This window comes from Falco naumanni, chromosome 3, assembly GCF_017639655.2.
Source record: "Falco naumanni isolate bFalNau1 chromosome 3, bFalNau1.pat, whole genome shotgun sequence".
Lineage (NCBI taxonomy): Eukaryota > Metazoa > Chordata > Aves > Falconiformes > Falconidae > Falco > Falco naumanni.
Window position 1 is genome coordinate 6,315,025 of NC_054056.1, and position 23,585 is coordinate 6,338,609.

The 23,585-nt window shown below is 49.5% G+C and overlaps 3 protein-coding genes across 9 annotated transcripts; 1 reads left to right on the forward strand and 2 right to left on the reverse strand.

Moving 5' to 3' along the window:
- The first annotated feature begins 24 nt into the window (after positions 1-24).
- MTFR1L (mitochondrial fission regulator 1 like) lies at positions 25-11,719 on the forward strand. Of its 6 annotated transcripts, XM_040587874.1 has the most exons (8): positions 25-111; positions 234-329; positions 1,078-1,182; positions 1,898-2,007; positions 2,816-3,027; positions 6,361-6,673; positions 9,053-9,274; positions 10,685-10,820. In XM_040587874.1, exons 2-7 carry the CDS (start codon positions 315-317, stop codon positions 9,234-9,236), a joined length of 939 nt encoding a protein of 312 aa, XP_040443808.1. In that variant the 5' UTR covers positions 25-111; positions 234-314; the 3' UTR covers positions 9,237-9,274; positions 10,685-10,820. The 6 variants fall into 6 exon arrangements, with proteins under 6 accessions (XP_040443808.1, XP_040443811.1, XP_040443806.1 ...); XM_040587877.1 differs by lacking the exon at positions 9,053-9,274 and having other exon boundaries at positions 26-111; positions 10,685-11,719; XM_040587872.1 differs by lacking the exon at positions 234-329 and having other exon boundaries at positions 27-111.
- Positions 11,720-13,238: 1,519 nt separating this feature from the next.
- Positions 13,239-17,041, reverse strand: LOC121085290 (aurora kinase A and ninein interacting protein). Its single transcript, XM_040587824.1, has 3 exons — positions 16,830-17,041; positions 16,228-16,363; positions 13,239-14,383 (listed from the first exon to the last, which is right to left on the reverse strand). The coding sequence occupies exons 1-3, from the start codon at positions 16,920-16,922 to the stop codon at positions 13,440-13,442; spliced, it is 1,173 nt and encodes a 390-aa protein (XP_040443758.1). The 5' UTR covers positions 16,923-17,041; the 3' UTR covers positions 13,239-13,439.
- Positions 17,042-17,966: 925 nt separating this feature from the next.
- PAQR7 (progestin and adipoQ receptor family member 7) lies at positions 17,967-23,568 on the reverse strand. Of its 2 annotated transcripts, none has more exons than XM_040587863.1 (3): positions 22,424-23,568; positions 20,070-20,186; positions 17,967-19,276 (listed from the first exon to the last, which is right to left on the reverse strand). In XM_040587863.1, the coding sequence occupies exon 3, from the start codon at positions 19,235-19,237 to the stop codon at positions 18,197-18,199; it is 1,041 nt and encodes a 346-aa protein (XP_040443797.1). In that variant the 5' UTR covers positions 19,238-19,276; positions 20,070-20,186; positions 22,424-23,568; the 3' UTR covers positions 17,967-18,196. The 2 variants fall into 2 exon arrangements, with proteins under 2 accessions (XP_040443797.1, XP_040443796.1); XM_040587862.1 differs by having other exon boundaries at positions 20,070-20,299.
- Positions 23,569-23,585: the final 17 nt, after the last annotated feature.

The following is a 23,585-nucleotide window of genomic DNA, read 5'->3' on the forward strand; positions in this document are numbered from 1 at the left end:
GCTGCCCCCACCGCCATCTCGGCGCGTGCGCGGGGGCGCCCGAAGCGCGGGGGCGGGTTCTGCTTCCGGGTGATGGCGGCGGAGGGGCCGCGCGGGGCCGCCGCCCCCCAGGTACCGGCGGGGCCCGAGGTGGAGGGGTGGGGGGGGCACCGCGCTGCCAGCACGGACCGGGGGAGGGCGGGGGGCGCTGCCGGCCGCGGGGGCTCCGTGAGCGGGTCGGTTCTGTGTTGCAGTGAGCGGCGGGAGCGCGGTGAGATGGGCCCGGCCCGCGGCAGCACCCAGCGCTGAGCCCGCCCCGGCGGCCGCAGCCGGAGATGGCAGCGGAGTCCGTAAGTGTCCCGCAGACGGGCCCCGCTTCAGCACCCCCGGGATTCCCAGCCTGCCGGCCCGGCGCCCGGGCGGCCTTACCTGCCGGCCCCGGTGCGGTAACGGCTTTGGCGGGGGAGCCTGTCGCGTTCCCGTTTGCCGCCGCGGTGTCCGCTCTCCGGAGCCTCGGGCCGCCTCCTGCACCCCCGTGGCGGCTGTGAAGCGGCCAAAGGACGGGGCGCGTCACCCTCGGAAGCCGGTCCAGAAGCATCCCGCGATGGCTGAAACATCCGCTGTTCCCGCAGTCCCGCTCCGGGCCCGTTCTCACCCGCCCTCGGCTGGGCCAGGCGTCACCTCGCTGCCTTCCGAGGGACACGCACAGCCTTGTCAGAGCTGCCTCTGTCAAATGATGCTGTGGAAGTGAGAGTGTCCTTTTAAATGAGAATTTCTTCTGATTTCACTTTTCTCCTGGGCCCCTCACGCGACGCTGTGTGCCTCCTTTCACCGAGTGCTTTTCATTTTGAGTCCTGAAAACATTCCACCCGTGTTTAAAACGCCCCGTAGCGACCGGCTGACTTTCTGTTCAGCTGAAACGTAGTTTTATAGAGTGAGGACTTTCGTTCTTAGCAAGTTCCCAACTAAAAGTATCACTGAGCAAATAAAAAGAGAGCAGAGCTCTTGAGTTGTGTAGGGCAATTTCTCATTTAATAAATTTTAAGAAGGGCAACTGACTTGAAACATTAATTAATTCTATCACATGGATTCTTGTAGACGATCCCCATCTGGCAGAACAAACCCCACGGCTCAGCACGCAGCGTTGTCAGGAGGATTGGGTCAACCCTCCCTTTAAAACCCTGTCCCAGAGCAACCTTTGAGGTAAGCGGGCGCCGAAGGGATCAGGTGATCCCTGTGGGAAGCTGTTGTTCTTGAGCAAGGCAAGCCACTGCCACGAGATGCTGTTCTGCCAGCCACACATGTCTGCAGAGTTGTATTCACAAAACTCATGTAGCGGTGTAGTTAATTTTAAGACTTTCTTCCTTTCTTTTTTTTTTTTTAATTCTGTTCTTGTAAAGTGATTATTGGCAACTTGAGGCAAATACCTGCCCAGACAGTGTCTGTGGATGGGGTTAGCAAAGCTGGGGGAGACAGAAACACAGCGCTGCAGAACTGGTGCTTTGCTGCATGCCCTCCAGCAGGCCACATGCCTTCTGGGCCTGTGCTTCCTGACCAGTAAAAACGGGTTTATGGAAATGCTTACATCACTGTCACTGTTTAAGCTCAAGGACAGTGCTGGGACTTGTAGTGGCCAAGTGTTGCACATGGCCTTGGCAGTGCCCTGAGCCGTATCGAGTGTCCCTTGGCCACCCCCCGTTCGGCTTCGCGAGCGCAGTAACAGCCAGGAGCACATGCTGGAGGTGACACGCAGAAGCGCTGCGTGGCCACGAGCCAAGCAGTACTGCTGTCACACACCTGGCAGATGCCACCACCGACCTGGTGTGGAGGAGCAAGGCTCTGACAGCCAGTCCCGCACAGCTGGGGCGGCTTCAGGAGACAGCACTCCCACTCATTAACGTAACTTCCTTCTTTTTAGGTTCTCCCAAATGTTTCAGATCTCTATTTAAATGACGTCCCTCCGGTCCCCACCTTGGCAGACATTGTGTGGATAGCAGCAGATGATGAAGAAACATATGCCAGAGTCAGGTTGGTTTCCTCTTTGTGTCTGCTGGCTCTTCTACATGTTGGTTTATTTGGCACAGCTCAGGCCAGACATTGATCAAATGATCACAACTTCCAGTCCTTTCAAGGTCTGACATGCCTGTTGAATGGCATTTTTCCCAAGAGACAGGGGGGGGAAAAAATATTGGACGAAGGACCCCAGGAGGAATTCCTGTAGGAAGTGCTAACAGCCTGTGCCATACCGTATTTTACTCACTGAAAGATCTGTGCAGAATAACCCACCGATCTGTGGTATTTGCTCGTTAGAAAGTTGAATAGTTGAATTCTCCCAGGATTGCAGTGCCCCGCCCCCAGGAGTTTGGTTCTGGTCAGTTGAACTTGTGTCCTCAAAGCAGAGCAACAGGAGCAGAGACCTTGTGAAAGACAAAACGGACTTTGAAATCAAAGGCAAAAGTTAATTGGGAGGTGACCTTTCCCATGTGCACCTGCGCGCTGCTCGGCAGGGAGGCACAGTTGCTGGGAGGGAAATGACTTGAAACCATGTGAGCACTCCCAGGCTTGTGTCCCTGTGTCCTCTCACTGCATCTTGTGCCGTTGGGCCGTGGTTTCTGTGACAGGCTTTGCGTTCCTTGTAACGCAGAGAGCGCACACCACGGCACAGCACGTCTGCAGGGTGGTATGTGCAGTGGTGTGTACAGCCTGGTGACACGGGGCCTTGCTTCACGGTGTTGCAGTCCTCTGGTGCCCTGAGGTAGAGGCAGGGTGTTGCCAAGCGTTCTTGTCATGGGGGGCTCTGGACCTTGTTAATGACCAACGGGTTTCTGTCCTGTAGAAGTGACACTCGCCCGCTGAAGCACAAGTGGAAGCCAAGTCCCTTCACCGTTATACAGCGAAATGCTTCAGTCCCCAACCTGAGGAAGCAGGAGGAGAAGCTGCTCGCCTTGAAGAAGCCTGGTTTACCAGCACTGAGCCGAACAACAGAGCTCCAGGATGAGCTGAGTCACCTTCGGAGTCAGATAGCTAAAATAGTCGCTGCAGAGTCAGGTAGGAATATAACGAGCTTTTTCTTTGTTGCACGAGAAGGGCTGAGTTAGCGAATGACGTTATCTCCTCCAGACAGACAGACTTGCACGTTGTTGTCCCAGCAGAGCCATGGCTCCCACTGGGGAGGTGCCACCTTTGGTGTCAGCTCAGCGCTGGCTCCGTGTTTAGCAGCATCTCTTTCACTGGAGGATTCCAGCTTGTTATTAAGAAATACGGAGTGCTGCTTTGTGTCGTGTCTGCATTTGCTGCATTTCATCATCATGAGCCAACTCATCTCAAGCACCTGGTTTCCTGAAAACACCTGGTGTGTTCCTGCTCCTCCTGCTCGGAGTCAGCCCTGAGTGCAAGGGCTATGTCCCGATTCGGGTAGGAGTGAGATGTTAGTGTTCATTCTTGTTGCGGAAATGACAGTGCCATTTCTGAAGCAAATCAGGTGTCTGGGGAAAAGCCTCACTGAACTTACTGATTTCTTTCTTTTAGTAAAATTGTATGCAGGTAGAAGCCAAGTTTTAGCCATAGAGCTGAACTGTGAAGAAAGACTTTTTACTTCTCTTCCTTTCATGGCTTTTCCTGTATCCTCAGCTCTGAAAACATGACAGTGTTTGACAGGATCCAAATCCAAGTTGTTCTGCAGGTCTTGCTGCAGCAGTGGCTGGTTTAGAGTGTGGAAACCAGTAAGTTAGTAACCTCTTGGTATCTGTTTATGGAGTATTCAGAAGGCAGAGTTGTTGATACCCCAACTCAAAAAACATTCAACAGTTTTGCAAACTAAAGGAATTTAGTCCTTTCTGAAGACAGTTTTTCTTAAAAGCTGCTTTTCTTTTATGCAGAATGCTTTTGCCAACAACCAAGGCGACAGCTGTGTTGTGGCTGCTTTCCAGAGGAAAAGAAGGACCTATAATTCTTCTGATTACTTCAAAAAACAAAAAAAACCAGACAGGGTTGTGCCACACTTGCACTGACATCAGGCGGGTTAATTCCTGTTTATGATGGGTAATAGTGACTGATGAAACCTTCCTTATCCGACATCTGAAAGCAAATATTTTTTTAAATTCCCAGATTGCTGCCTAGCGCTGCACTGCATCGTATGTGCACGAGAGCAAATCTCTCATGATCTGCGGAAGACCATGTGGTTGTCTGGTTCTTGTAGCCCTGAGGGACCTGCAGCTTTAATGACTGCTTACATTTAGTCCAGCTACCCACGAGCCATAAACACATTTGAACATGAAACAAGAGTTGTGGTGATCAATTTAGTTGAAATGTTGGTTTCTACATGAGAGATCTGTGGTTCTTTTTCAGTTCTGTGTGGTGGCCAATGGACCCTTAAGAATTTACTCGATAGCAATAATGTAAATATATAAGAATATATGGGAAGTTTTTAGCAGGCAGTTGTATTTCAATGAGATCAGGCATTTCTGATGATGCATGCCACTTACGGAGTGCCCATCTCCTTGTGCTGGTGCTTCTTGTCACCTTTGGTCCTGTGGCAGCACGCAGGATCCTGTGTGCCACTCACCTCTTACAGCAGCGTGGTTAAACCAGAGCAGCTCGGGGGGCGAGGGAGCCCCACTGCCCTCAGCTCTGCAGGGAGCAAGTGTCAAACAAGGCATCGCAGGTGTCCCCTTCAGAGAGGCTGCGTGCGTCCTCTTCCCTCTGTGTGAGATCAGAGGAATGACCAAATTAGAATAAAGAACAGGGGAAATCCTCAGCTTTTTTCCTTCTAAGTGTTGTCTCAGCTCTACAGTTGCTCAAGCTGTTTGCTGGAAAAGTCTGGTTTAATTCAAGGAGAGTAATAATGAGGAAAGTTAGAGATTCAGATGGGAGAGAAATGATTTAATCATTTAATACCTTTTTCTCTCCCTCTCTACTCAGCAGTGGGCCTGGTTGTTATCTGCTGGCATTTGAGAATGGTTTGTATTGACTTCACGTCCTCTCAGTCAATAACGGGGAGCGGTGATTTAGGGCCTAGCTGTAGCTCGGGAATCTGATGAAGGAGATAACTATTTAGCAGGCTTATTTTGGAAAGATTGATGTCAAAAAAGAAATATTGTGCAATCTGCTTTATTATATACTGTTAGAGAAATCCCTTAATTGGAAACCGATGACTATCTACAAGTTTACTCTTGAGGCAAAGGGCATTAGTGCTTTAAGGTACAGTTTGTTTTCAACACGGGAAGGTTCTTTCAAGGAGACGTGCAGTAAGCGCGTTCCTGGGGTTTTAGTTGTTTTCCCCTTAATGTTTTACACTAGAAATATCCAAGTCATTTTCACTTAATGCTTGGAATTTATATGGCTGTTTTGTAAAGCATGAGCAAATAATTCCCCTCTTCCCTGTGGAAATAGGTGGATGCTGTTCTCATTTTACAGATGGTGATAGAAAGCAAACAGGTCAAAATGCCTGTAGTCACAGGGTAACTGCTGTGACCATCTAGTGCAAAGTGCTGGAGCTCTCAAACCAGCTCTGTGTTGTCACCAGGTGTAATCGCCATGGGGGGAAGGAGCCTGAAAGGAAAAGGCAGAGCTGGGGCTGTTCTGCTTGGAGGAGAGAAACCTCCAGGGAGACCTCAGAGCAGCTTCCACTACATAAAGGGGCCTGCAAGAAAGCTGGAGAGGGGCTTTTTACGAGAGCCTGTAGCAACAGGACAAGGAGGGGATGGCTTCAAACTGAAAAAGGGGAGATTTAGATGAGATATTGGGAAGATTTAGATGAGATGTGAGGGTGGTGAGGCGCTGGCCCAGGCTGCCCCGAGCAGCTGTGGATGCCCCGTCCCTGGCAGTGCCCAAGGCCAGGCTGGACGGGGCTTGGAGCACCCTGGGCTGGTGGGAGGTGTCCCTGCCCGGGGCAGGGGGCTGCAACTGGGTGGGCTTTAAGGTCCTTTCCAACCCAAACCCTTCTGTGATTCTCAAGATGATGAAGAAAAAGAGGAGAACAGTTAATTAAGACCTACATTCTAACACAGGCTCCCTCTGTGACCCCAAGCAGCAGCTAAATCTCTGTTCCTCCATTTCTTATCTGTAAAAACAGAAAGAGTAAACATGAGCTGACTTCTGCAGGGCTGGGATGCAGGTTATGAACTGATAGTGATGGGCACGATAGGAATACAGATACATTGGGGGGTAGTGGGATAAAAGGGAGTGGAGAAGGTTTTGTGTTGCAGCATGGTGCTGTAGGAGAGTGGAGAGCAACAGAACATGATGAATTTGTTTTCTTATAGCATGGGGAGGCTGGAAGATGATGCCTCTGGATTTATATTGTGTTATTTTTTTGGGGAAAAAAATACCGACATGGTTTGGTATGAGTTTATCCACCAATCTATCTGTTTTCTTTTTCAGCTTCTGCTTCATTAACACCAGACTTATTATCTCCAGGAAGTTCAAATGCATCTTCTCCTTTACCTTGTTTTGGACCCTCTTTCCAATCTACAACTTCCTTTGTCATTAGCGATATCACAGAGGAGGAAGCAGAACTCGAAAGCCCCGAGCTGCCGTCGGTCTCCATGCTCTGTTCTGCAACCTCTGAGTGTTGTAAGCCAGAACCAAAGGATCCTGACGAGGAAGATTCCGTCTCTCTTTCAAAGGCCAGCAGTTTTGCAGATATGATGGGCATTCTTAAGGACATTCATAGGATGAAGCAGAGCAAAGATTTGTAAGTGTTTCCTGAACTCTTTTGAATCTTTTTTTTTTTTTTTTTTTTTTCCCCTGTCTGTCAGATCATCGTAGACACTGGACATTGCCTTCACTGCTTGTTGGTGCTGCTCCATAGTCATCATTCACAGGGGGAAACACCTGTTTAGAGCAGAACTTGCTAACACATTTCTGGGTGGTTGTTTATTTTTTTAGTGATGGCTAGAAAGCAGTGGAGGGGAACTTAAACCGATTAGCGCAACCTTTGGCTGGTTCAACCTGTTTACCTGATAAAAAACTTGCGTTTGGCCAGGTGACGACCAGGGCTGTGTGTATTGGCAGCCTTCAGAGCAAGGGGTGCGCTGCCCTCCCTGCTGGCAGGGGTTCCAGTGCTGGTGCTTAGGCCATCGTGCAGACCCCAGCAGTTGGGAAGCGCAGCGGCTTTTTCAGCATGGCACGTATGGGGATGAACACATGGAGCCTTTCGGCTTCTCAGCTTTTGCATCTGGCCCAGCTCTGAGCGTGGGCAGAGTGAGTTTTCACTTGTCTTGTGACGAGTTTACACATTGATGATGAGAATGCCTCAAGCTGCCAACACACCAGCTGCTCACGGCTGAGGCAGGATCCTGCCCAGCTGATAGAGCAGCTTCTTTAACATTGGCTGAACTGAAATCACAGTGATAAAAGTTCAGATTCCACGTTTTTCAGCCCAAAGATCTGTCCAGCCGCTATGTGTGTAAGACTCCTGGCCAAAAGTAACATGTTGTGCAATGGCTGCTCACAATTGCTATGCCTAATTGGTTTTAAAAGAAATTAAATTCTCAGCACTGAAAAAATTATATAGTCAAATGAGAGAAATATGTTCGGCTTGCATCCAGAATATTTGTAGGGTGTTACACATCCGTAATTCACACAGCATACCCTTTTGTTCTTATTTTCCTAAGTGGTAAATATTACTCAAAACCTAAACACTTGCTTGCTTTATATAAAAGCCTATAATCTCTCTTGGGGGTGAGTAGGATTCATGAACCACAGGTGAATTGCTTCTCTTTTTTCATCCTGTCTATTGCAAAGCAGTGCTTTGGGCATCTAAAACTAATTTTGAATTATTAGGCAAAGGGAGAGAGGGTTCTGAAGAAAAATCCTGCTGTTTCATGTGCCTGGGCCACCTTGGCTCTGCAGGGCTTTGGGTTAGGGCTCTATTAAATCCAGGGAGGCTCGCAGAGACATCGTGTGACATGGGAAGTTTTAGCCTTACCAGAAACATGTACCTCTAGGACTAAGCATTCACATCTAAAAATGTAATTATCAATCTTCTAATTAGTGCGGACTGGTATTTCAGCCTTCTATGGGAGCAGACTTCAGGGTAAGAAAGCTGCCATCTGTGCCAGCTGAAGGTAGGGAAACGTGTGTTATTCAGGGGAAGAAAAACTTGTACAAATACAGATCACGGTAGGGAAATCCGAGGTTTCTTATCCACTCCTGGATATGCCAGGACGGCTCTGGCCAGCACTGGCCACATCATGAGGAGAGCTGGGGGGTGACTGGGGGAGGGGCTGTGAAAAGCGGCGCGTAGATGACAAGGAACATTGCGATATAATGGGTCACAATTTTACTTGAATTTCCTCAACAGAATTTATGAGAACAACTAATAATGTGTGAAGGTGTTTGATCTTGCAGTTACCCTGGGAGAGAAGCTGTGTGAATGAGTGGGAGGAAGAGATGGCTTGGGTGCAAAGAAAGGGTTTGCCAACAGCGCTGATTTGTTCTAACGTTGTAGACGTTGGGGAGAGCAGAGGTTTTGTACTGTAGAAGATGGGGCAAGGGGATAGCTGCCGAGCCCCTCCTCGCTGGGGTACAGAGGGGGGCAAAAGGACCGAGTCACCAGGACCCTTCCCTTGTGACAGCCTGCTTGGTGGGAGCGGGGTCACGCTGCTTCTGCTGCTGCTTGCATCAGGGCTGGGAACACTTTTATGTAACAGAAAAGCTTCAGACTCTTTTCTTACTGGAGCTGAACCATCTTCCTCTCATCTGTTTCTCTATCTCAGCCTCTAACTCATCTCCTACATGCAAAAGCGACATTTTAGGATATGGTTATTCCAGCTTAATTAACGCTGTTTGAAGAATCACAGGTAGTTGAAAAATTACACTAAATATGTCACTGATGTTCATTACTTGGTGAGCTCTAATTCCTGGACGCAATCCTCTAGCGGCAGTGCAGTTGTGCGAGCAGCCCCACGCTTCTACAGCTGTACTCGCCCGGTTACACAGAGCCGTTCTGCTAGGAGGTGTGCAGCGCTTTTAACACTTCAAAGGATCATGTACTCTTTAAGTGGATGAAGGTACCAAATGATGCGTAATGAGATAACTACATAGATGCTTCTCTGATGCTCCTGTTTAGGACTTGGTGCTTAAACACAACCTTGGAAGCTTCAGGAATGAGTGAGAAACGCTTGCAGAAATGTGCATGTTTCAACAAATGTGAAATAGAGCCTGTTACAGTGTCTGTGATGCCCTCTGCGTGGGCGGTGGCGAGCGGTGTGTCTGCCGGGCCCTGTGCGCAGTGGGGGGTTAAAGGCAGGTAGCGTGAGGAGCTGCTGGGACTGTGAGTACACTTCTACTTGTAAGTACTACTGTTACGGGACTGGACAACTTCATTTTTCCGCCCATCCTTGGCCCCTTGAGTGGCTATAAAGGGCTGAGACACTGAAGGTTGTGCCTCGCTGGAGGACGCTGGTTGCCTTTGGTAGGAGAGGTTCCACTCTCACCCTGGTGCGGTTATCTGTCTCTTCACTCCTCCTGGGAGAGCTTTTGCTTTTCCTTGGGATCAGCACAGCTCCAGGCTGTGTCAGTGCCATCTTTCCTCACTGCTCTTTGTGTCGCCGCCTCCTCTGCCTGCTTCAGTCCCCCCGTCCCTCTTCCGTGGCAGCTGATGGGTACTTGGGTGACTCCAGATTCTCAGGTAGAAGGCAAGTCTGGGGAGGGCTCCAGACCTTGCACTCTGATCTTTCTCTACATCTTTTTCAGAGGGAACAGTTCTGTCTGAATGAAATAAAAGGCATGCTTCTGGCTACAGAATCAGCTTTTAAATAGTGATGCATTTATGTATGTAAATTTATGATGTAAATTAAGAACTTGCATCAGACAAAAATCTGACACAGCACTAAGGGTTACCCTTGAGCAGCTCAGTGGCACCTTACACAGTTTACTAAGAGCCTTCAGTGTTAATTTGAGAACAAGCCCCTCCCAACCACATATGGAAATACTCCAGGGGGATTTTTTTTTTTAGGAATATTTAAAAACACCCATGATGTTTTCTGACAGAGGACTTCAGCTATTAAAAAAAAAAAAAAGTTAAGCTCTGAAATGTATTATTACCCATTCTAAACAAAACCTTAGTGAGCAGTTTGTGATAGCTGAGGAAAAAGAACGGGGGTTTGGCTTCCTGTAAAATAAGCTCACTAACGCTTCTAACGTGAACTGCTTGTCTGAACTGGCTGCAAAAGGCAGAGTGCTTTGGTAACCAGAAAAACTCACATGCAGTAGCTGAGCGGAGGGAAATGTATACCAGCCCTCCTTTAAAATACCCATAATTACCTATATTTAAATATGAAAGCATATATCCATTGTATAGCAGAATTCATGAAAAAATACTTCCAGGAATTCAACTTAAGCAGCACACCGCTTGTAGATTATATATTGAGGGGATGTAGGCTGTATTAATGAAGTTTTATTTTACTTACTTAACACAGTCGAATAGAAATTATAAAAGAGCTTTGATGCGGAGATTTTCAGGGTACCCCTTGATCCACAAAACAAGCTCCAGGTTTTCTAAGCCAACATAAAAGGCCTGAGTTTTTAGCTGCTTTTTGTGGTTTTGTGTTGTTGTTCTTGCACCTCCTCCACTTGTTACAAAAGCTGCTGATAAAGGCTGCAGAAAAATATTTAAAAAGACTCTAACCAGAGCTGTAAACCATCCATTTTGGCATCCATTTCGCTTTACTAGTACACTGCGCTTTTGTCTTCCATGTAGAAACCGAACTTCAATGAAGGAAGAAGATCCGGCTGTTCTTATAGCGGAAGTGCTGAGAAGAAAATTTGCCCTAAAGGATGAAGATCTGGCCCTGAAGGAGAAATGATGTTACTGTCATTAAACTCTGTAAGCAAAAGTGTTACGCTCCCAAAAATCTCTCCACAGTAGCTGCCTTCCTAAGGATTGAGCCTTTTGCCTCTTTTATTAATTAGGAATGGTTTCTGCACTGGACACTTACTTAGGAAAACCCTACAGATTTGATGTTTTCCATGTATTGTTATATTTAAGAAAAAAACCTTTTTAAGAAGATGGGAATTCTTTTCCACCTGCATTTTGATGTTGATTGTTGATAAGGATCTGCTAGAGTGCAGTGAGTGTTGCTGGATGACGTTCTTTCTACCTAAAATTTTCCTTAGGTTCAAATTCAGCATTAAAGTCTAACGGCCTTGTTACAATATAACTAGTTACCATTTCCAGTATAAAGGGATGTCAGACATCCAGTTCAGTCTGAGTATGGCACAGAGCTGCTGAGAATAAGCTAATGCTTTCAGGTCTTCAGAGTTGGGGAGCCTGGTGAATTACAGGGCTAAAAGGCGTCTTCCTGGTAACTTTCACCCGCTGGTAGGATGAAACTGCAGTCAATGATCAAACAAGTCAGGTCGAAGGGATGCTGCCTGGTTTTGGTGTGCCCCTGGTACTTCTTAACTCATAAATTATTCCCACAGTTGCATGACAGAATGGCTTTAATTTCTTGCCAGTAATTTAATGTTTCATTAATAGTCCTTGTATTCAGATGATGTATTTTATTTAGCACTCAAAAGGTCTATTTATTGAACCACCAATGCTAAGAGCTGAACACCCACCACAAGAGCCGTCACCCAAGAAGAGGGAAGCAGGAACTTGGCATTGTCTGTGGCTGCAGTTCTCACTAACTGAAGAGGTTTCCTTCAGCTACACCTTCTCTGCAATGTTCCTCCTGCCTGTATTTAAAGTATGATTTTTTTTTCCTTTATATAAAATGGAGCCTTAATAAGACAATGGTTGTCCTTGATATTATTAATGTGCAGATGTCCAAACGTGGCATCAGTAGTGCTCATATCTTGGCCGGCTTGGGAACGGGGGGAAGGAATTTCAGCTGCTGCAGCTGAAATGTTGGCTGCTGGTGCCACAGCTGAAGGTACTCGGATGCAAAGAATTATCTTAATCCACCAGGCCCTCAGCCCTTCAAAAATTAAATCATCACCCCCACTTTAAAAGTGAGAGAAGAGGCTCTTATTGCCTCTGGCCACCCAGTGAGCGAGAGCAGACATAGCATTTAGACTTAATCAGTTCTACCAGGAGCTGATACAGCTCTTCCCCTCCCAGATGCACGCCAAGGGCCACTGGATGATGTGATCCTTCTCCCTGTCCCAGTAAGGCTCCTCTGCATAAGGCTTCAGCAGGAATACACCTGCCTGTGGAGAAGATGGAGCTGTAAGCCAGAGTCCCTGTTCCCAGGACTGTGCTCCATGTGCAGGCTGGAGGCAGGAGTGTGTCATCAGCATGGTTAACTTCTGGACTGTGACCTAACTCCAGTCGGATCTATTGTACCAAAATGCTGACCCAATGGGAAGGCAAAGCTATCTTAAATGGCAACATCTGCAGTGTTAAAGATGTACCTCAACATTTAAAAAAAAATAAAAAACTGGGCAGCTGGTGCTGACAAAGCAGGCTGCTGTTCTGGAGTATGAGCATGGTCACAGATGGTCTCTGCTGCTCATGACCCCTGGAGTTTTGAAGCAGCTGGTCCCTGCCCTTCAAAACACAGAAACTAAAGCATGCCCCCCCAGAACGCTACCAGAAGCAGGGGATTATTTTGAACAAGCAGCACAAGTGGCACCACTGCTGTTAGTGAGATGTGGCAGCCACCAAGCACATTCAAACCAATGCTGACCAGTTCTTACTGCAGCCCAGTGCACTCACTGCTCTGCTTTTCACCTCACCCAGACTGTAAGCCCCTGCCAGCACCCCACGCTCCACCGGGGTGCGTCCCCACCTGTGAAAGAGCTGCAAGTCCAACATTCAGATTGCAGTTCAGACTTACGCAGAACAGATGCACTGCTGCAGTTCCTCCTCTGTCACAATCTTTCTCACGTTAAACCTCTGGTCAGTCAGTCCAGCACCAGCAGTGAAGTGCTGCGATCCCACCTGCAGTGAGCAGAGGTGCATCTTTCACAGTGACAGACGCACACGTGGAAACACATCAGTCTCCCTCCCCTCATGGCCACACACGCTAGCTGTCGCATACTGGGGCTGGCACAGCCGTGGTTCTGAGATAAGCTGAGCCTATCGCTTCCCAATGGCAGCAAATGTGAAGGAGGCAGGGTGGTTCCTGAGCTGGGTCTAGAAAAACCTTTAAATACAGACTTCCAGGAGCCTAAGAAATACAGGTGCATTCGCGGTGGGCTCTGAACAGCAAGCACGTGACAAAAACACCAGGCAGTACTAAAGCCAGGCCTTAGCCACACAGGCTGTAGTCATGACTGAAACAGGCAAGCCATTATAAACATACTCCTTCAGTAATTATTTTTTTTATTAAAGCAAAACTTCAGACAACACAGAGGTCCTGCCTGTTGCATGGGTCTGCTGCGTTTGTTGGCTAGACCATACATACAGAAGCAAGGGGTACACTTACCTAATTCCGACCACTTTCTTATAAAAAAATGCTTTCCTGAGGCTTCACAAGAGGTGACACAGGTGACCCATCTGAGGTCACTTACCAGTGCTTAATCACTCTGTTCCCTTCTGAATCCTGCGTGAACAGTAAATCATAGCACTCATCTAACTGTTGCTCTCCCAGTTTGTTCAAGCTCTTTGCAGCGTCGCTGGAACAGCCCTTGCAGGGGGAGTCAGGCAGCTGCCTGCGAGAGCTGCCTTTGTCCTTGCAAGGGGACAGGATGTTCTGGCAGTGGTGAGCAATCACTCTGTTCCCCTCCGAATCCTGGGTGAACAGCTGCCCGCAGGGCCTGCCCAGCCCCGCCTCACTGCCCCATCCCTCCTCGGCCCAACTGTTCTGGCTGCGCTCTCTCAGAGGCTGTGCTCTGGCCGGTCTTCGTGGGGATGAATAAAAGCCAGCAGCCCAGGTGCCGCCTCTCATTATAGTAGGATTTATATTCTCAGTCTCAGTGAAATCAATTAAAGAATTAACACTACTTGATTGCTGTGGTTTCTTATTCTGGTTTGCACCAAGTCTCGGTTGGGAATCAAGGCTGGTCTTGGCCTTCCCTGGGTGCAGCTTGCCCTCACGTTTGTTTATCCCGCAGTCTGAAGTTATGCCACCACTTACTGAAACCATTTCTCCAGCAAATAAATCAGACTCATTTCTGTGAGCGATGACCCGGTTGCCCTCTGAATCCTGGGTGAAGCTGCAGGAGCAGAAGTCCTCTCCTGCCCCACAGGAGGCTTCGCTCTTGCTGGGGGACTCTGCGTGGGGCACCAAAGAGTCTGGTGAAGGAGTTGGCAAGTCCGGCGCTTTCTGTGCACGATGCTGGGGTGTAACCTGCACCGTCTCCTCAACTCTGAAGGATTGTTTCTGGGCTTCCTCCATCTGCGGCAAAGCCAAGATCTTCACAGGGGAGGCAGCTGAAGAAATACCTTTCTCTTTACAGTCTTTATTTGGGATGAAAGGAGATGGCCTGGAGTTTTCTTTGTCTCTTTCATCTGAAAACAACATAGAATTGGTTAAAGCCAGAGCTGACACACACATTTCTCAGTGTTACTCACCACCCCCGGCACCATTCCTTGACGCTGGACTCAGAATTGCCACTTTACTGCTCCCTGGAGCAGCGCCATGCACTGTTCTACACTAGACCAGCACCGCCACTGCCTCACCACGATCTGTACGGCAGGGCTGAGGCTGCGATGGAACGGCAGCCTGCAGTGCTGAAATACTTCAGATAAGTAAGCTTCCCTCTAGTGAGAGGCAAGAGCTGCACCTCCAGCTGCTTCAGTCTTTGGCTTCTCTGCCTTCCTCCTCTCAGCTTTCCAGGCAGTTCACCTCTGACATTCTCTTCAAAAGCAGCAGTTCAAGAGGTACAAAACCAAACCAAACAAAAAAAAAACACTACAAAAAAAACCCCACAAAACTCCACAGTGAAACTTCTACAGCTTTCTGTCACCACTTGATGAAAGCATCAAGTCTCACATTTGCTTCTGAAACCATTCAATATAAAACCTAATGAAACTTCTCAATATAAGCAAGCTCATCCTCAATTCAGAGTAAGCTAAAAGGAAAAAAAAAAACCCAAACAACCAACCAAATAAGAAGTACTCCAGCATCTTAAATCCTACAGGCCTCTGGGTGACCAGCAGCAGCATTTGATGAATCCAAATACATACAGCAAGTAAGTGAATGCAACTGATCGAGGGAATCAAGGGGGGGGGGGGGAACAAACCAAACAGAAGAAAGCATACAACATGTTCAAAAGGAGTAGGGATAACAAATCCAAAGCAACAAAACATCAATGACCCTATCACAACACAAAAATTCTGTCAAATAATTAAATTGTACTGTTTATGTAACACTTCCTCTCATCTGCTTATTGCTGAACTAGTTCAATGTTGATAAAGTAGCCATTACACAACTTACAACATACAAACAATGACACAACCCTACACTGGCGGTTCCTGCATCCATTTCATTTCTCTCCATATTTGTTAATTTGAGACCCCCAGACAAATCACAATTTCTTGTATTCCAGAGCACAAAAGCAGCCTCAAAAGCACAGAGGTTGTGAGATGGCTTAATTAGCTTAAATATTCCAGAACCCTCATTGGTTCAGTTTGGATTAAACACTGCATTCTTTAGAAAAGGCTTTGTCCGATCCTTTATAAAAAGCTTTCCTCGCTCACGTCCCGCCTATTTCCCTTACAGGGATGTTTTTGAACCAAGTAACATTAATTTTCACTTCCAGCTATAAAGCCCTTCCAAGAGCATTTAACCAACAATTTAGGACTGCTATTGTTTAGAACAAACCTGGCACATATCGCCCTGGATGCTGCCCCTTCCCTGGGCAGGGAGCGCTGCCCACAGGACACCACCAGGCTTGGCACTCCTGCCCAGACTGCACCCCGTCCCAGCCAAAGTGGTGTTCCCGACTGAACTGTCCTTTATGTGACACCATCAGGCAACCCAGAACTGGATGTCTTGCCACAGTTTGTATCAGCACTGGGGCTGAGTCAGGCTTCCCAACATTCCTCTGAAAACTCCAGTTTTATAGGGAGTAAAGCCTGGTGCATTACTTAGAGTTCAGATTGTTCACCAGTGAAGACTTGGCTGTGACTACTGTTACTTATGTTTAATCTAACACTGCAAAATGTGCCTGCATTTGGATTAACCATCACAAAATCCCTTCTGGGAGTTCAAACCTTCAACCTTTACCCTTTTCACTAGAAAAAAAATGCACTTTTCTGCCTAATAAAGCTGCCAAGAGACAAAGTGAGAGGAGTTTTCTATTATGGCCTGAAACTATTTTCCTACAGGGGCATACGCTTTCCTGCATTACCTGTCAGAGTGCTGAAGAAGGTGGAGATGGTGGTTTGCTTGATGCGTGGCTGAGAGGCTCTTGTCTGTGTGAAAGCGACTGAGGTGTATTTCCTTTCCAGAATCCGATTAAATACTTTTGGCTTGGCTAGGAGAGACTGGGTAGGGAAAGAAACAAGTAGGAAGTGAATATATGCCATGCAAACCAACTCTACCCTTCTTCCAGCGCTGCAGCACACCTCCCACCTTGGCTAAATGCTTCACCTCTTCCCGTGACACCATCACTGGATGGCTGAGGTTGGAGGGGGCCCACGGAGGCCAGCTTGTCTGACCCCCCTGCTCAAGCACGGTCACCCAGAGCGGGACACTCAGGGCCAAGGCTGCTGGCTTCTCTGCGGGGTTGCACCGTCCCAGCTTTGCCAACCCCATCACGTCCCTCTCACACCTCTTGAAACGTTTCTGCAACCTCCCCCCGACCCAAGGCCTAGCCCGGCCCCCTCTCCTCACTCGCAGTACCACAGCAGCCCCTACGCCCTGGGCCGGGGATCCGGGCACAGCCCGGCCGGCAGCGCTGGGGGCGGCCCCAGCAGCCCCCCCAGACGGGACCCCCGCTCCGCACCCCACCTGCGCCGCGCTCTGCTTCAGCTCGCCGGTGTCCAGCCAGACATCGCACGCTCCGGCCTGCAGGGCCTCGCCGCCCCTGCGCCTGCGCTTCATCCCCGGCACCGGCCGGAGCGCGGAGCTGCGCAAGGCCCCTTCGCGGACCCCGAGGGACGGTCCGGAGCGCTGCCTCAGGCGGCGGGGCCGCGGCGTTACCTCAGGCGGCGGGGCCGGAGCGTTACCTCAGGCGGCGGCCAAGCTCCGCTCCCCGTTCCCGCCGCGCCGCAGGCTCCGCCCCCGCCTAACGGCCGCCCACAGCCACTGCGCGCGCTCCTGGTAGAGAAGGACCAATCCGAGCGGTGGGACAGGATGAGCGGCAGGCGAAGCCACGCCCACCCCGGGCTGTGCCTTATATAATGCGGCGGGCGGCAGCTCGCTGGCTGGAAAGCGCGGCGGCGGGGTGGGGCGCGGGCTGTATCTCATCGCCGGGGCAGAGCGTTCGCAGAGCTCCCAGCGCGGGGTGGGGAGCCGGAGCTGCTGCACAGGGCAGGGGAGCAGCACGAAACAGCTGCACTTTCCCCTCTCTCAGATGCTTCCTGGCCCAGCCGTTTGTCGAACCGGGCCGGGCCGGGCCCTGGCCTCTCCCAGGCCCTCTCCCCTTGTTACAGGCCGCAGCTGAGGCCCAGCAGGTTCTTGCCCGGCGTTTGCACCCTGTTCAGGTCAGGGCTGCGTGCTTCCAGCCACCACAGCCTGTTTGCAGAGACTCATCCAGTGCTGAGGGTGCTGTGGGCCCTGTCACTGCCCTGGGGCCACCAAATGACCCCCAGCCGTGCTCCCCTGCTCTCTTGCTGCACTAAGGAGTCTGTACCTCTCTCACACCCACACCCTTGCTGGGTAAGGGGCAGGGCCCTGTCACTGCGTGGTAGCTTGGTACAACTCCCTAGGCCACAAAAAAGGGGCCTGAAATAGCGTTAAACAAATTTGCTGCCCTCACTTGTGTTTTATACAAGCTCCCCTCAGCCTGTTCCCATGGTTAGGTTCTGCCACTGCTAACAGGGCCCAGGTGACATCTCCTTACCTTTTGCTCTGAGGCCTGGTAGCTTCCAAGAACCTTGCCTAGCCCACCACAGTCAGGGTAACATGGCTGCGGCGCTGACCACATTTTATTGCAACTATTTATTCAGACATGCGAATTAAACCAGTGTACTATTTTTAAGAACAAGATTGAACTAAAAAAGCAGCTCTTTCTCTCCCTATAGACTGCCAAGTAACAGTTTGCAAAGCGTTTCATTCCTCTTATTGAAGTTTGTGGCCAGGTTCATGCCAGCGTCGCCACAGCTGGCTGCAGATCAACCCCTGGGGTGAGCTCACCTGCTTCTCCTTCAGGGCTCTTACTCTTCTTTGAAGCTCAGCTTGTTCTTCACCTTCCGGGCCATGTAAGCAGCTGTGAGGACAGAGCAGATCACAGTGAAGAGGCACAGGGCAGAGAAGTTGTGCGCCAAATCACCCTGAAGAGTGGAATAGATGTGTCGCCTGGATTCATAGTCCAACACTACTGCCTCAATCTGTGCCAGCGTGCAGAGTACCAGGCACATGTGAAAAATCTGATGGCTCTGCCCAAAGAAGTGACATTTCCCTGGGAACCACTTCTCAGGGTAAGGGTGTGAGAAAAAGAAGGCACCAATCAGGAAAAACAGCACCTGGCATTTGTGATACAGAAGGGCCAGGTCAGCCTGCTCGGAGGGCGGCGCGGTGTAGATGCGGTGGACCACAGGGCTGATGTCCAGCATGTACGCCAGGCCGGAGGGCAGCTCCTGGCAGAGCCGGCTCAGAAGGTGCGTGGACTGGTGGTAGCGGAACTTGGCATAGCAGGAACCGGCACAGGACAGCCATGCTAACAGGATGGCCACTGGCATGTAAAACGATTTGATCTTCTCATGCCAGCTTGGCTCGATGGTGTAGTAGTAGTGCCCCAGAGCGCTGCCATACTGGTAAATGGCAACACCCACATAGTCCATGAAGAAGAAGCTGTAGTGCCAGAACTCAGATTTGGCCTGCAGAAGGTGAGCGAGGGTGCTGAACGTCAGGTAGGTGATGGATGCCACGATGATTATGAAGAGGGGCTGGGCATGCAGGTCCTGCTGAAAATCCACTCGCTGCGAGAGCTGCTGGAACCGCAGCAGCAGGATCAGCGCTGCCACCAGATGGGTCCAGACGTTGATGGCCTCATTGTGCTGTTGGAAGAGTGTTGAGAAGTAATAGCGCCAGGTCTGCTGCACCGGCCGGTAGCCAGTGTGGATGTAGGGCTTCCAGAAGACCTTTGGCACCTCTGAACTGCTGACGGTGGAGGGAGAAGGGGGGGCCAGCAGCTGGGGGACCTGCCGCACATTAATGAAGAGGCGGCTAAGCTTTTCAGTGATGACCGTCACCATGATGCAGCCAAACTCCAGGTCCCCACCACGCAAAACAACCTTTGGGATGGAAATAAAGTTTTGCTGCAGGATTTCACAGTGACTTTACTCAAAAAAAACAACAACAAACCCAACCAAAATGCTTTGTTTGGTGTTTGCTTCCCCCAAAGATACGTAAATCATGCAGGACTGGAGAGTGGCCTCATTATAGCTGAAATAAAAGAATCACTAAAAACAGTAATAGGGAGGAGGCTGAAGGAAGATTTAAGAACCCCTGGAGTGCCCTGTGCTGCACAGGTGACAGTCTGGAGGAGTACAGAAGTAGAGGACACAAGTATGGGGTTAATTGACACAATAATTTAACACACCAGGACGCATCAGTTCCTAGCTCACCCCTTCCCAGCAGTTTAGGAACTGCTAAACAAACTCCCCACTCCAAGACTGGGCCAGATTTTCCCCTTTGTAAACTGCTTGCAGTATCAGCCTTTACAAACGAGCCACGTTATTTAAAAATAATGAGATGACCTGCTCTGCCTCAGGAGGAGGCATAAATAACTATAACGCCAGTAACAGAAGATGTAACTCCCATGTTCAGAGTTTTTACCATCTTTTTTCAGCTCCTGATTGTCAGTGCAGCTGTGCACACAGCACAGCTTGAGTGAGTTCATCCTGTTGCATCACTGAGGTCCAGCAGCATAATCTTTGTGAGCAGGCGTTTCCAGGTTTACATTTTTGAAGCTGCTGTCCTTACCAAGATAAAGGCAGCCTCGCTGGCTTGTTCTGCCTTTTCACGACAGCCTTAAAAACACATTGAACAGAACGTGCTCAAAATCAAATTTCCCCTCCTCCTTACCTGCTCTTGCTCAGACAAGTTGTGAACAGCCCAGCTCTCGTCCAGCTCCAGTGCCGATTTACACCTCAACTCCGGGCAAGCGCAGTCATTTCACGGACAGCTCAGACAGGAAAAGCTCTTCGAAGTTTGGGAAGAGGAGGAGGAGGGGATGGAACTGTTTATTTTCAGTGTCTCTGTAATTTCCTCATCAAAATGGAGTAGATAGGTCTGTAACTCATGCCTGTCTGAACCTGAGGGGCACAGATGCAGATAAAACCAGACTGTTTGCTGCTCGGCTTCGCTCTCGAATGCTCTTTTCCTACCTCGCCTGGTTAAAGAAGCCCCACATCAAAAATAACTGGTCTGTCTCAGGGCAGCACCTCGAAGAGGGCAATCCTGACCCTCACGTGGCCTCCTAAACCCTCCTGTAACACTGCGACATGCACAGGCTGCCGGTGAAAAATTAACTTCATAAACCTCTTCCGGACTTGCAGCTACTGTGCTGAAGCAGAACAGCCTTGAGTCCTGCCAGGGAGATGGGAACAAAAAGCAGAACTACCCGGGTGACCCTATTTTGACCAAAATTTGATAAGCAGGAAGAAAACACTGCCCTTCTACCGCCCGGAGAACTTGCCTGTGTGCCAGGGCTGCCGCTGCCCGCGAGATGGTGGGGAAGGGGCTCAGCTCCAACCGCGTGTGACCCTGTCACGGCTGCTGAAAGCCAGATTCCTACGGGAAAGGCACCCCAGTTCTGCTCAGGGAGACGCTGTGACAAAAGCAGCGGGAAAAGCTGCGTTGTGAGCAGCCAAGCACGAGGCAGGAAAGGGAGCGGTGTTTACTTCAGAGCCTCCAAAACTAGCTGGAGCAGGAGTTAATTTGCAAAGCTCCTCCTAGCTACAAACGGAGCACATCCTGCACATCCTGCGCAGCACTGGAAATCGTTAATCTGGCTTGTACTCCGAATCATAACCCCCACATACCCATGAGATGTCGAGAACGTTGCCTCAAACACCTCTTATTTCTGACAGCCTCTCCTTTCTCAAGCAGCAGCCACCCATTTTGCTGAATTCTTCCTTAACGGCACAGACTCAGCCACCAGCAGCTCACACGCCAGTTGGCTCCAGTGCATACAGCTGCTGCTACCCTTCCACAGCACAAATAGTTTTCTATTATTAATATATATTGTACTGGTTTCCTCACAGCACAGGGTCACCAAGCCCCATGCCCGGGCAGCCTCTCCATCCTCCTGGCAGCACCAGCCCTGCCAAACCCACATTGGGGGCAGCCAGGGACTGAGCCCCCCTCCCAAGAATTATTATTTTTTTCCCAGGAATTATTTTTCCATACTTCAGAGCATGGGCACAGCCGGGGCAGGGGGGGTGCGTGCGTCTGGGTCGGTGGGGCTCTGGATCCTCTTTCCTCCCGTTACCCCCCCTCCTGCCCCCCCCCCATGGCACGGCACCTGCTGAGCCACCGCAGCTCCGCTCCCTGCCCCATGCCGAGCCCCACCAGGCCCCCCCAGTGGCCACCCCCATGCTTCTGTAATTTGCTACCGCACGGGGGGCTGCTCGGCCTCAGAAATCCTGCTGTATTTTTACTTTTTTAAAGCCTGTTTACAGTCCAGCTTTCCCCACCAGAGACACTATTATTCCCTGTTTCCTTCCTAAGCCAGTCCCCCCCCACCTCTAGTATCATTCCTATCCTCTTACTATCTGCACCCCCCATCTCATTCCCACCCCAGCAGCTCTCCGAGGAAGCAGACCAAGCTCAGACCCCAGGCACAAAGCACGAGTGAAGTGTAACACAGGCAGCCATGTAAAGCAGAACTAAGATGAGGGAACAGAAGGCCCCCGAGCGGAGAGCTGACAGCTTTGGCAAGTGAAAAAACATTTAATGTCTCTTTGTGCTCTTAACACCATTTGGGGTTTGGCAGTGCCGTCATCCTCCTCCCCCATCCCTTGAAAAGATAGGAAGAAAACCCACACACAGTATTTGGGACACTTGGTCTTTTCTCAGCAGGCAAAGAAATACATTAAAATGAAAACCTGATTTTATTTTTTTTTTTGGATTGCTAATTATGCCTGATCTTGTTTATGGGATCTGATCCAGCAATCACTTAAATCTCCATTATGTAGCACTAGATGCTCAGCTTCTTGCATAAGCGCGTTCTGTAGCAGGTTCAAGCCTTCGTCTCAAAGTTCAGCCCGGTAGTCCCATCCTCCTCACCACCCCGGTGGATCCTGACCCACATCCCTGTGCTCCCAGCTTTCGCAATGTTGATACACGTGATTAAAACCCCCAAACCTGCACTATGCCCCCACTGCAGCTGGGTGGCAGCTCCCCCACAGGTAGTTTGGTTTCTTGGTTTCTCTTACCTTAAGTTATGAAATATGAGAACACTCGTGGAAATGCTTCATGGAAAGGGTCTGATCCCAGCTTTCCAGTGCACCCAGCCTGGCTTTATCTCACTGTTCCGCTTTCACTCAAAAGTGCAATGTCAGCTTTCGGTTAAGTACAATTCCAATGCAATCAAAAGTGGAAAGTGCAATCCATGAAAGCTTTCTAAACTGAGGTTCTTTCTTTAACGAGCCCTAGTAGGCTGGTCAAGTGGTCCAGGACTCAATCACCCCCCCTTAAAAAAAAAAAAAAAAATCCCCTACCAGCTTTTCCATCCTCAAAACTTGTTAAGTCTGTCACCTTGGCAGTGCCAGCTGCTCCAGTGTGGAGTTAACCTGAAAACAAAGCCAGTGGCCAAGCCACAAGATCACAGACACAAACAGGACCTCACCGAGAGCAGTGCCACCAAGCATTTGACACTAGCAGAGCCGTGAAACCCAGGGCCTCCCTGCTCCGAGGGAATGCACTTACTGAAGCAGAGTACTTCGAGGTTATGTGGCTGCTCATGCCCACCAAGTGCAACCTTGTCTTTGCTGCAGAGCTGCACAAATACCTGTGGACACCCTTACAGGAAGGGTTTGGGGTGCTGGTTTTGGTTGTTTGGTTTTTTTTTTCTTTAAGGCACCTGTACAATACAGCAGCTTTGTACCCCATCCACCTAAAAAGTATCTTTCCTCAGAGCAGAAGTACAGCTGTACCCACTTCTCACACTTCAGAGAAACCAGAGATGATACGCATCTTGTTTGGGCAGGAGTTAAGATCTTCACATTTGCCCTGTGGCTCAGTGTACTACCCCAACACACCTGCTGCAGACACCAGGATACAAACAACTCTTATCCACAACAGCATTTTTCAATTCAGGGCTCAATCCCAGCACAAAACAGGTTTCTGACTTTTATGCTCTGACACTGCAGGAAGCGGTACACAAGTCACCATTCAATAGCACAAGTCATCTTCTAGAAACCCTGGCCATAAGCAAAAGAAAAAAAAAAAAGCAGCCTCAGATCAGTCATGTGGTAACAAGGACTTGTTTGTTGAAGTGTCAGCATCCAAAGGGATGTGGTTCTGAACTCTTTTTAACAAAAAAAACCCCCATGCAACAGCTGACAACTGCTGAGGTGTCAAAACAAAGCTCTGATT

Excerpts from the sequence above, each read along its gene's own strand:
- LOC121085290 (XM_040587824.1), bottom strand. The coding sequence starts at position 16,922 with ATGAAGCGCAGGCGCAGGGGCGGCGAGGCCCTGCAGGCCGGAGCGTGC. Across the intron at positions 16,364-16,829 it reads TGAAGCAGAGCGCGGCGCAG|TCTCTCCTAGCCAAGCCAAA; the intron begins GTGGGGTGCGGA and ends TTCCCTACCCAG. Across the intron at positions 14,384-16,227 it reads CTTCTTCAGCACTCTGACAG|ATGAAAGAGACAAAGAAAAC; the intron begins GTAATGCAGGAA and ends TGTTGTTTTCAG.
- PAQR7 (XM_040587863.1), bottom strand. The coding sequence starts at position 19,237 with ATGGTGACGGTCATCACTGAAAAGCTTAGCCGCCTCTTCATTAATGTG.
- MTFR1L (XM_040587872.1), top strand. The coding sequence starts at position 73 with ATGGCGGCGGAGGGGCCGCGCGGGGCCGCCGCCCCCCAG. Across the intron at positions 112-1,077 it reads GCGGGGCCGCCGCCCCCCAG|ACGATCCCCATCTGGCAGAA; the intron begins GTACCGGCGGGG and ends GGATTCTTGTAG. Across the intron at positions 6,674-9,052 it reads ATGAAGCAGAGCAAAGATTT|GACTTGGTGCTTAAACACAA; the intron begins GTAAGTGTTTCC and ends GCTCCTGTTTAG.